Below are 11,923 nucleotides of genomic sequence, written 5' to 3'. Positions count from 1 at the left end.
GCTCTCACCCGTGACACACTCACCCGTGCACTTTCACACCCGCGACGCTCTCACCCGCGACGCTCTCACCCGCGACGCTCACACCCGTGACGCTCACAACCGTGACGCTCTCTCCCGTGACGCTCTCACCCGTGACACACTCACCCGTGACATTCACACCCGCGACGCTCTCACCCGCGACTCTCTCACCCGCGACGCTCTCACCCGCGACGCTCTCACCCGCGACACACTCACCCGTGACGCTCTCACCCGTGACGCTCTCACCCGTGACGCACTCACCCGTGACGCTCTCACCCGCGACACACTCACCCGCGACGCTCTCACCCGCGACGCTCTCACCCGCGACACACTCACCCGTGACGCTCTCACCCGTGACGCTCTCACCCGTGACACACTCACCCGTGACATTCACACCCGCGACGCTCACACCCGCGACGCTCACACCCGCGATGCTCTCACCCGTGACGCTCTCACCCGCGACGCTCTCACCCGCGACGCTCACACCCGCGACGCTCACACCCGCGATGCTCTCACCCGTGACGCTCTCACCCGCGACGCTCACACCCGCGACGCTCTCACCCATGACGCTCTCACCCGTGACCTTCACACCTGTGACGCTCTCACCTGTGACGCTCACACCCGTGACGCTCTCACCTGTGACGCTCTCACCTGTGACGCTCACACCCGTGACATTCACATCCGTGACGCTCACACCCATGACGCTCTCACCCGTGACCTTCACACCCGTGACGCTCACACCTGTGATGCTCTCACCCGTGACGCTCACACCCGTGACGCTCACACCCATGACGCTCTCACCCGTGACCTTCACACCTGTGACGCTCTCACCTGTGACGCTCACACCCGTGACGCTCTCACCCGTGACGCTCACACCGCACCTCCCACTGCACCATCGGAGAAGCGCTGGCCCTGCGGGTGCTCAGTGGTCAGCGGGTCTGATCCCAGGGAGGGTGCCAGGCCTCACCTGCTCGATGCAGTCCTTGGGCAGCGGCGGTGACGGGAAGGAAGCGAAGACCAGGACCCCGATGTACAGGTAGGTGAGCGTCACCAGCAGGTAGGCCACGGCCAAGTCCCTCACCTGTGGAGAGAGGACGGCAGCTCACAGTGCGGCTCTGCCTGCAGGAAGTGCGTCCCAACAGGACAAAGAGACTGGCAAACACAAGGTCTACCTTTGGCTGTGCATGCGCACGCATGTGTGTGTGTGTGCGTGTGTGCACGTGCTGCGTACATGTGTGCGCGTGCACATTGAGTACATGTGTGCGTGCGTGTGCACATGTGTACATATCCCTTCTAGGTCCCGTCTGTTCACAGAAGGGAAGTAAAACAGAACCCTCGTGCCTGGGTCAGTCTGACATGTGGTCACTATTCGGGGGATGAACACAGAGCTACTGACGGGCAGACGTAGGAAGTTCACATAAATGGTGGTTTAAGATGAGAGAAATTCTGGCTGAAGTTCAAAAAGCAAATTGTTTACCAAATGATTAAGTTGTCACTGAAATAACAGCTAAGGGACGACCGGAGAGCAAGAATAAGCCACTTTCAGGACGACCCAGAGAATTAACATTTTCTCCGTTTGGTAAATGAGCCCACATCTTCAAAGCCTGTGCAGAGCACAGAGCCTGGTGCAGAACAGAAGGTGTTAATAAGGAAGAAACGCTAAGAGCAGACAGTGAGCAGGCACCAAAGACAAGCTTCATCCACAGCCAACAGCAGGAAGTTCACCGGCAGCTGTTCAAACAGCCGCCCGCGTCACGCTGGGCCGGTCAACAGATGCGGGTCCTCCACGCGGCGCCCGCCTCCCGGCCCCACGCACAGCGAGCAGCGAGCACGAGTCAGCGCCGCAGCTGCTGGACCCGCAGAGCGACCCGCAGTGCACGGGCCTGGCCTTTGTCCCCCCACGGCCGGGCCGACGCTCAGCAGCTCAGTGAGGGACAGGCCTGTTCACTTTTCATGTTAAACACTAACTGCTGTGAAAGCTAAGCAAGCAGATGAGGAAACACTGTCTAACACAATGAGAAGCCTGGCCACTTGGGATGAGGGGCCATTCCTGGGAGCGGACACCTTTCCTCCTGGAACGGGCCAGGGCGACAGCACCTATGGCTCAGGGCCTGTGCATGGCCCGCTGCTCACACACAGTCCCCGTGTCCTGCCCCCCCCACCCCGCCCCCGGGCTGATGAAAACCCTCCCCCGGGGCCTTTACTGACACGAGGGAAGCTGAGCACAGATTGACCTGACAGTAGCCGACACTCCTGCTGGTGAGCCGTACGTACACCCAGGTTCCTACCAAGAGGCAGAAAGGAAGATAAGAAGCCTTTCCGCTTGTTTTTACGGAACTAAGCAGGGTGCACACTAAATAACGGTCAGCAAAGCAGGCAGGCCGTCTGACTCCGTGGGGCCCGGGCTATTCTCCGCCAGGAAAGCACGTCCACCTGTTTCAGGGAGAAGGCGTCGGCGGGCGGTGGGGGCAGGGCTGAGGGCGGGGGGACCCCTCCTCACACAGTCATCACAGAGCAGCACCTCCCCACGTCTTGCTGAGCCGTCATGTTCCTTCCTTCCACGCGGGCGTCGCTCCGGCATGTCCACCTCATCTCCGTGTGTGCAGTCCGAGACCCTCCCAGGTGACCTGCCCGGAGCGCCTGTCGCTCGCTCTGGCGCCTTCATTCTTCCCATCAAGGCCCTCTCCTCTTCCTGCTGCAGCCTGGCACAGCTTGGCACAGCCCCTGCCCCTCGGGCTGCCACCTGGCGGCTGTGCGCAGCTGTGCCACCCTCCCCACGGCTCCCCCACGCTGCTGCTCCCCCATGTGTCCGACCCGGTTCCACTCCAGCGCGTGCACTTCTGTTTCCTCGCTGTGCTCTCACCTCTGTCTGCCCGCTCCCTCTTGAGTGTGACGAGACCGTGTGAAAGCAGGCAGGGAGGAGAGGAGAGAGGCTGATCGAGGCGGCCCAGGTAGGGCTTTCCTGGGAGCTAACTCATTCAATCGCAGGAGGGCGTCCTGGCGAAAGCGAACGTGTCCTCATTATACAACTTAAAGGCCCCAGAAGAACCTGCGGGGGACACTCTCCGTCCACAAGATCCCGTCTGCACGGTCAGGAGAGGAAGGAGGGAGGTCCAGCTCCACCCCACCCCCGGCCATGAGACGCTTCTCCTCCTTTGTAATATTTAATTATGATGAAGACCCTGAGGGTCAGCATCAAATCAGACTATTATTTCATAGGAAGACAAGGTAATTTGAAGGTCACCAAGTGAGGAACGTTGGAAAATCCAGATTCACTCAATCCCAACCCCACTCACAGGTCCTATGCCAGATGCAGGTCCCCAGGTGACAGGAAAGATGCAGATCGATGAGCCTGGCCTACGATCTTGCCCGCGTAGACAGCTAACTTCCTTCCACTGAGGAAGATGTGTGCCGTCTTGACGCCTCTGCCCGATGCTACCTGGAGCCTCCTCAGAACCCGAGGCCCGAGAGCGCTTCCTTCCTGTGTGGTTCAGCGACAGCGTGTGGACCTCGGCGAGAGCTTCATCGTGACTTTGTTTACATGGTTAGAAGCCATCACCTTGAGCCCAACATCCGCAGACAAGGCCGCAGGAACTGGCTGCCTTCTGCTCGCTCTGGGTTTAGTTTGCTTTTCTTTTCCCAGAGTTTTAAGGTAGAAGGTTAGGTTATTGACTGGCGATCTTTCTTCTCTTCCGATATAGGTGTTTACGGCTGTACATTTCCCTCTAAGCACTGCTTACCTGCATCCTATAAATTCTGGTATGTTTTGTCTCAATTTCAGTAATCTCCAAGCATTTTCTATTTTTTCTTGTAATTTCTTCTCTGATCTGTTGGTTATTTAAGAATATGTTGTTTAATATCTTTCAATTTCCCAAATTTCCTTCTGTTATTGATGTCTTCACTATGGTCAAAGAAATACTTGGTATGATTTCAATCCTTTCAAATTTATTGGGACTTGCTCAGTACATGGTCCATCTTGGTAAAGGTTCCACGTGCAGTTGAGATGAATGTCCATCCTGTTGCTGTCTGAGAGGAGACTTTTATAAATGCAGTGAGACCACGAAGGCTGCTAGTGCTTTTCGTGTTTCCTGGGCCTTATTTCTCTTCTATTTGTCCTCTCGGTTACTAAGGGAGGAGTCCTAAATCTCCAGTTCTGAGAGCTGCTGCTTCATGATTGGGAAGTTCTGCCATCGGGTGCACACATATGTAGGATTATTATGTCTTCTTGATGAATCGATCCCTAAAGGTCATTATGCAATGTTCCTCTCTATTTTGGCAATACTCCGCATTCTGAAGTCTACCTTGATATGAAAACAGCCACTCTACCTTTCTTCTGTTGAGTGTCTTTATGGTACATCTTTCTATTTGAAGTAAGTTTCTTATAGGTAGCATAGGGGTAGATTTCTAAATCGTTCTGACAATCCCTATCTTTTGATTGCAATATTTAGACTAGTTTTATTTAATGTAATTATCCGTGTTACTGGGGTTAAAGCTGTTACCTTGCTGTGTTTTCTATCTGTCCCATCTAGTCCTCCTTTCCCTTTTCCTGTCTTTCAGATCACTGGGGTATTTTTAAAGCTCTCATCACCACTGCTGGCTATTAGCCTTGCCTCTGTTTTTAGTGCTTGCTCAAGTAGGAGCTGGCAAACTGTGGCCCCTGTGAAATCCGGCAGCTGTTCGTTTTGGTAAATAAACTTTCCTTGAAACGCAGCCACCACCACTTGTTTACATATTGCCCATGGCTACTCGGGCCACAACAGCCTGGGGCAGGGATGACAGATCACGTGGCCCCCAAGGCCTGAAATATTTACCACCTGAATCTTCACAGAAGAAGTCTGCTGACCATTGTCTACGGTTTAAACTTAGAAGTTAAGACCCAGAAGCAAGCCTCCATTCCTCGGGTAATTACTCACATTGTTTTCCTGGTTCTTGTTGTTCTTTAGGAGTGTGATAACACAGTTGTGGATAAAGAAAGCCAGGGTCAGCACACCAGTCAGCTGTGGGAACCGAGATCTTATCTCTAGGAGAGAAAGAGGGGGAACCACATTAACACCGACAACCAGAAAATGAGCAAGTTTGACAAGGGAGGAAGAATACAAAACCTCTTTATAAAGTCCCCCAAGGCTCTCGTTCTACTTGAGCAAGTGCCTGAAGAGGGAAAGGAGCAGCTCGGAGAGTGACCCCTCGGGAGGGACCTCACAGAGGGTGCCTGAGGCACCTGAGCGGGTGTGGCAGAGCAGATTCAAATGCAGGCTCCGAGGCACCCGCAAGTCCCCTCTCCTAATACTTTGATTTTCCAGAAAAAAAGTACCTTTAGAAGAGGAATCGTGGGAGGGAGAACCGGTCACTTAACATTTCTTAATGGCTGATCTGCACAGCGTTGCTTAAAAATACCGAAATGACGTGAACGTCGGCAAGGCGGGGAAATGGCCTCTGGAAGGTGAGCTGTCAGGGACACGCAGGTGTGAGAACATGCTCTGTACGGCGAGTGCTCACGACCCGAGCAGCACGCGCGGCAGGATCTTACTTTTACTTAAAACTGCGCACGCGTGTGCGCAAGGAAGGATCGGAGGACTAGCCCAAAGCGCAGCTGGTGGTTATCTCTGGCGAATGGATTTATTTTAAAGTAACCCTTCCCTATGCTCTGAATTTTCTGCAATGAACACGAAGTTACTTTGAAGGAGAGCAGTAAAGATGACATCACCTCAATGGCAGCATTATCTTATATAATTACAATCGAGGCACTGATTTGGGAAAGAGGATAAAATTATTATTTACATGTGACATTATTTGCAGATACTCAGTCTAGAGAAACAATTGAAAACTCTTTAGTGAGAATTCAAAGTCCCCGAATCGTGAAGGAAGAAAGGAATCACGAGAAATCAATGAACAAAACGGCCAGAAGAAGGAAGGCCACACCTTTCAATAGTTCAAGTGTAAATAGACTGAATTCTCCAAACACAGACCCGAGAGGCTGAACAGATTAAAAAGACAAGACCCACGTGCCTGCAGGGACTTGCTGCAGCCTGAACAACACACACGGACAGACGGACGGAAAGTGGGGGTGAGAGGGGAAATATTCCGAGGGGAGCCCACGACCACTGCTCAGTGAATTAAGGAACACAGATTCCTTGACAACGTGCTCTCCAAGGAGCCCCAAACGGACCATCGTTTTCAAGCTGCTACTTTATTCGTTGGAGAAGACGTGTTAAGAAAGAAAGAAAGTGGGGGCGAGGGGGGGAGCTGTAATACTTTAATCTGACCCAGGAGGCACATCTAGGATGCATAAGAACGCTTATCAATTTAAAAAACAGAAAATTGGGCAAAAGACCTGAAGAGGCATAGACAGCGTGGTGGGGCTTAGACTTTTAGGTGAAAATAACCTGTTCTGAGCCTTGGTGACACTTCTGGTGTCTTGTAGCTCTCAGACCGCCCCCACCCGGACCTGCAGGCTGCGGTCTGCCCTCCCCGGGGCCCTGGGATTTGACGGTGGCTTGTGGGGTGGGTCTCAGTCCCAGCTGGGCACGTGGAGCCCTTCACACAGAGAAGGCTATGCTCTTTGGTGCTGGGGAAAGGTCTTCAGTTATTTCTTTGACTTTTATCCCCTTCATTTCCTCTTCTCCATGGAACTATGTTTAGTTGGGTACTGGGCCACCTGAGTGATGCTCTGGTTTCTTATCTTTCTTCTTCCCTCCCCCCTCCCTGCCTCCCCCCATATATCTGTCCATCCAAGCGTCCATGATTTCACTGCATCTCACACTTTTCTTTGAATCCTTATTTCTACTGTATACACTTCTGACCGCGCGGAAGGGTATTTAATGAAAGTTCCTGGGAAAATGGGCAGATGCTCTTCACGGTGAGCAGAGCGGTGCCGGGGAGGGACGGCAGCGGCTGCCTCAGGTGACACGGCCGCTCCTCGTCCCCGTCCCAGGCTTCCACACGACACCACCAGTCGCTCTGCCCCTCCAACCCCACCCCCACCCCCGATGGGTCTGTGCCTCTGGCTGCCATCGCTGCGCATGGTCCCCGTCACACCCCTTGGACATGTCAGCCACCCTCAGTCTCGACAACTTCCTGCCGTAACTGCCTTCACACGGGAGGGCGAGCTTTGCTCTGTGTCTACTCGGTGTGTGTGTGTGTGTGTGTGCGCGCGCGCGCGCGCGCGTGTGCATGTGTGTGTGTGTGTGTGTCTGTGTGCCTTGTGTGTGTGTGTGTGTGGTGGGGGGGCCCTGAGATCCGCCGGCCGGAATCCCCACTCCGCGCTGTTCTAGTTTTAATTTCCAAGACAGAACTCCCTCCTTCCCTCTTTCCTTCCTCAATATCCAAACGTCTCATAGATGACATGTTGAGGGTGCAATTTTGGGGAGTTTTCTTGTCCTCTTGCCCAGGGAACTAGTCAAGGCTCCCATCGTCCAGGGAGGTTGGCAGCGTGACCGAGTTCTTTTTGGTAGAAGCAAGAGGAAGTAGCCAGGTCCCCGCTTTACTCCAGCAGCAGAGCGGACGTGCTCACGGGTGTGTGTGTGTGTGTGTGTGTAACAGGCAGGCAGGTCTCCGGAGCTTCGGGCCGATCGAGGGGACTGGAGCTACCGTTTCTGAGACAGAAAAGCCGAGAAGGGCCGGGTAAGCGGGTGGGGTCAGGGGAGGAAGGAGACAAGCACTCGGTTTGTGTCCACGTTCAGTCCGAGACACTAGTGGACAGCAGGTGGGGGTGTGGGGGCAGGTGGGGGATGAGATGGACGTCAGCAGAGAGCTCCGGGCTGGAACACAAGACTGAGACTAGTCGCCATGGAGACAAGAGGTAAAGCCAGGGGACCAGGAGGCGTTGCTGAGGGAACAGGGCGGAGAGAGAAGAGGTCTGAGCGCTAAACCCTGGGTAAGTCCATCACTTAGAGGTAGAAACATGAGAAAGCGCCGCTTTGTAAGAGAATCAGAGGACGGGGTTCCAAGGGGAAGGGAGACCCTGCTTTAAGGTGGAGGAGGGACCGGCTGTGCGGGTCGGCACTGAAGGGAAGGAGCCGTCCGAGAACCCCGTCTCCTCCTTCGTCGTCAGGACGCTCTAGCCCAGGGTGGGGACCTTCTCTCTGCCAAGAGCCATGGGATTGGTGACATCGTTTGTGGCCACACCGCATGCCCCTCAGCTGTTCTGCTTGGTCACCAGTTACCTCACCTAATGTCAGGGCAGGCCAGACCACGTGACGTCCTGGGCCTCCTGTGGCCCGGCCAGGCGTTCCCCACCCCTGCTCAGTGCTCTGTCTCCTCACTCAGCACGACCCACCTCGGCCTCACGGTGCGTTTTATCATGTCCAAACCCGCGCATTTGGGTGAAACTTAAGAAATTGCCAAGTTATAACCATGAGGAAGAGAGGAGGGAGGGCACACGTAACAGTGACATCGGCCTGAGCGACAGCGAGAGGAGCCCCACGGGATCAGCGACGGGCAGTGCTATCCACGCATGTGCATCTCGGACCACGTGTGAGGTCCCTGAAATGCCAGGGCTACGTTTGCTCGGCGACGTCTGGACAACGCGACCTCGACTTTCTGACTGCGTGGTCACCTGAATGCATGTCCCTCCCAGGCACAGATGACAAAGGACCCCGTGCTCCCTAACTAGGAAGAGCAGAGTAATTTATTTCAGCTGGACTCTTTAAATTCTCGCCCGAGGGCGTGCGTATTGGTTTCAGAGAGGAGAGGGAGGGAGAGAGAAACACTAACCGGCTGCCTTCCCCACGGGCCCTGACCTGGATCCAACCTGCAGCCCAGGCAGGCGCCCTGGCGGCACTCGCACCCGCCACCTTCAGGTGCAGGACGATGCCCCAAACAACGGAGCCACCAGCCAGGGCCCCCGGGACTTGTTTCCGCTTAACAGCACCCATGACAACGCCCAGCGTAAGCCAGACGCTCCTCGTCTTAGAAGAGCAGCAGTCCAGGTGGTGAACCTCAAGATCCGCTACCAATTCCTTCCTTTAGAGAAGCTCACCTGGCACAAAGAACTCCGTTGGCGTAAACCAGTGAAATTCCAGGTGAAACCCCAAGCGCGCAGCCTTCAAGGTGACGAGGAACGTCAGGTAGGCGATGGACACCGTGCCTGCGGGGGGACGTCAGAGCCACTCAGCATCTTCTCATGTTTGAGGGGTTTCATCCGGATGCTCGGCGAAGACGGGACACTGTCACCGTCACCGAGTCCCATCACGCCGGGTGGGAGCTAAGGCAGGAGCGGGCGCGGCGCGTTAGCAGAGACAGAGCGAAGGCGATGCAGGAGGCCCCGGAGAACCCGAGGAAGGGCCTCAGACATCGCTGATCGCCCGCTGCCCAAGGCCCAGCGCCCACTGCCCGGCGCACGCCTGAGCTGAGCTGAGCGGAGGCCACAGACTCCATCACAAAACTGCCAGGTGACACAGGAGGACGCACAGCAGAAAAGGGGCTCGTTCTTCACGCTGGAAGGTTCGGGCATCGACAGGCTGGGAACATCAGTCACGACATCCCGTGCCAGGCGAGGGGCCTGGAGCCCGGGGGCACTGCCTGGGCCTGGGGGAGGCTGTGAGGGGAGCTGCTTGCTGGGGGGGACGGTCCAGCCTCCGCATCAGGCACAGGGGCGGGGCTTCGAAGGTCTCAGCCTGGGAGTCGGAGAGTCGCTCCCGGTAAGGAATTAGGTCCAGTCATAATGGAGTTGAGTCCAGGAGGTTTCTAGGGAAATCAGGTGCTAATTTCTCTCAAAAAGTAGCTTTAAAAGAAAAGTACCAAGAAAAACGGCAGAGGCAGACTGTCCTTAAGGAGGCGGAAGGATCAGCCTGGTGAGAGGCTGGCAACTGCTCGGCCCAGCTGAGCGCATTCTCCTAAGTTCACTGCTCACCGTCAAAGACCTGGTCCTCGGAAGTCGGTGGGCGAGTCAGGGAACCACAGACGAGCCACTAAGGCCACTGTGGGCTTGGAGGGGGCTGCAGGGAGGCTGCAGACACAAGGCCCCAGCTGGCAGGACAAGACTGTTCGTTTCCTGGGTCTGAGCATGTGTCCTGCTGAGGCCGAGAGGGAAGAGGGACAGCCTTCCCTTGTCCCCGTCTGCTGGGAACCCGAGAGCCAACTGCTCAGCGTGATGTGAGTCTGAGGAGTTTACACTCCAGGCTGCCTCCCGGGATCGGACCGACAGGGAGGTGAGATGCTATGCTCTAGCTAGTCATCACCTCCTGATGATGGCACCCCCGTCTAGTTAACCAGCTCAGAGCTGGCACCCGGTGCCTGTGTCACCTTAAGGCTGTAAGAGAAGACACGGGCAGATTGCATTCAGTGATTTCAGAAGCGCGTGCGAGACAGGCGCCCAGGAGGAAGGCTGCCCCTCTAGGAGGCAAACGTGTTCCAGGAAGAAAAAGCGCCAGGAAGCGCTAAGGCAGACAGGCCTGAGGAGTGAGCAGAGACGACACCCAGGTGGAAAGTCGGGTGACGAGTCTGCGCTACACTCTTAACGAGGAACGTGGAGAGCCACTCCACGTCCTCCCTCAGTGAGCGCTAACGCTGCCAGCCTTCGGAACTGAGCCCCCCCCCCCAAACTCGTCTACCTCCTCCTTCCCTCCCCCCCACACACAGGGAGCAGGGAAGCGCTGCTCAGGGAGGGCAGTGGGGGGCCAGCGACTGGCCTTGGGAGGGACCTGGATTTGAAACTGTCATCACCGTCTCCTCTGTGCCAGTCCGTAACGACAGCCCAAGCCCTGGCCAGTGTGGCTCAGTGGATGGAAGGTCGACCCTCGGACTGAAGGGTCCCGGGTTTGATTCCACTCAAGGGCACGTACCTTAGTTGCAGGCTTGATCCCCAGCCCCAGTGGGAGGTGTGTGCAGGAGGCAACCAGTTGATGTGTCTCTCTCACATCAATGTTTCTCTCTCTGTCTTTCCCTGTCTCTTCCCCTCTCTCTAAAAATCAATGGAAAAATATCCTGGGGTGAGGATCAACAAAAAAACGAAACAAAACAAAAAGCCAGCCCCAGAGCAGGGAAATGTGAGCCTGAATAATTAACACAGAGGATCAGCCGGGGCAGCCCCGCCCCCCGCCGCCCACCGCCCAGGCACCTCCACGGGGCACAGGAGGCTCCCTGCACCCGCCTCGCACCTCAGCTCACCCAGGACATTGAACTTGGAGAAGAAGGACGGTGACTTGAAGTTGAGCAGCGGCAGGAGCAGCCCTACGAGGTAGAAGGGCACCGTCTGGGACTTGTCCCACCACCTCTCAAACTGCTGCAGGCCTGTGGCGTTGGCGGAGAAGACGGCAGAGCCATTGTCGGGACGGCCGCTGCTGGCGCTCGGGCAGGTCACTGCAACGGGAAGCGTCGGTCAAGAGAGCGCGGGGAGCAGACAGGACCCCCGGAGGTGCACACGGGCCCCAGCCTCAGCCTGCACCCCAACACCCAGTCCCTCCTCTCTGGAAACGACGGAGGCTTATCCTTAGATATTATAAGCCTCCTACCTAGACACAATGGAGGGGGAAGAATGTTAGAGAATGTGCAGGCACACCCCTCATTCCTACTGGGAACTATGAGATGCTCCCCCAAACCCTTTGACTCCACGGCCAGAGAGCAGATATTGGGACCAAAGGCGTTGGGTGGGGGCATCTTATCGGCTCCAGCATGTTGGCGGCAGCCTCTGATCTCATGTGTATAATGACATCAGAGACGCCACTCAGGGTAGCTGTGCTGCGATCGGCCCCCCACGGCCACAGGACAGGCTTCTGCTCACAATGAAGTCATCTCTGGTTTTGGAATAAAAAGCGGACATCGCTGAAGTAGCTGTCACGGTATTGCCAACACCTAATCATTGGTCAGAGCGTAGGAATCCTCAATTCCAGGAATCCAGAGTCATTCTCCTGGAATTTATCCCACTTCATGGCAGCCGGGAGCCCAGATGTTATCCAGGGAACGGGGA

The 11,923-nt window shown here is 55.8% G+C and overlaps 1 protein-coding gene across 12 annotated transcripts in view; it reads right to left on the bottom strand.

Moving 5' to 3' along the window:
- SLC38A9 (solute carrier family 38 member 9) overlaps positions 1–11,923 on the bottom strand; it is a 38,636-nt gene that overhangs the window by 6,885 nt on the left and 19,828 nt on the right. For 11 of the 12 annotated variants that reach the window (XM_023746603.1, XM_023746601.1, XM_023746611.1 and 8 more), the window contains 3 exons: positions 11,125–11,316; positions 8,996–9,103; positions 4,932–5,038 (listed from right to left, as the gene is read on the bottom strand). In XM_023746603.1, coding sequence (XP_023602371.1) covers positions 4,932–5,038; positions 8,996–9,103; positions 11,125–11,316 — 407 coding nt within the window. Of the gene's footprint in view, positions 1–985; positions 1,100–4,931; positions 5,039–8,995; positions 9,104–11,124; positions 11,317–11,923 lie in introns of all 12 variants that reach the window. The other variant, XM_014447743.2, reaches the window with a different exon arrangement.

The sequence above is a fragment of the Myotis lucifugus genome, unplaced genomic scaffold, assembly GCF_000147115.1.
Source record: "Myotis lucifugus unplaced genomic scaffold, Myoluc2.0 scaffold_704, whole genome shotgun sequence".
NCBI classification, from domain to species: domain Eukaryota; kingdom Metazoa; phylum Chordata; class Mammalia; order Chiroptera; family Vespertilionidae; genus Myotis; species Myotis lucifugus.
This window is presented reverse-complemented; position numbering and strand designations above follow the sequence as displayed.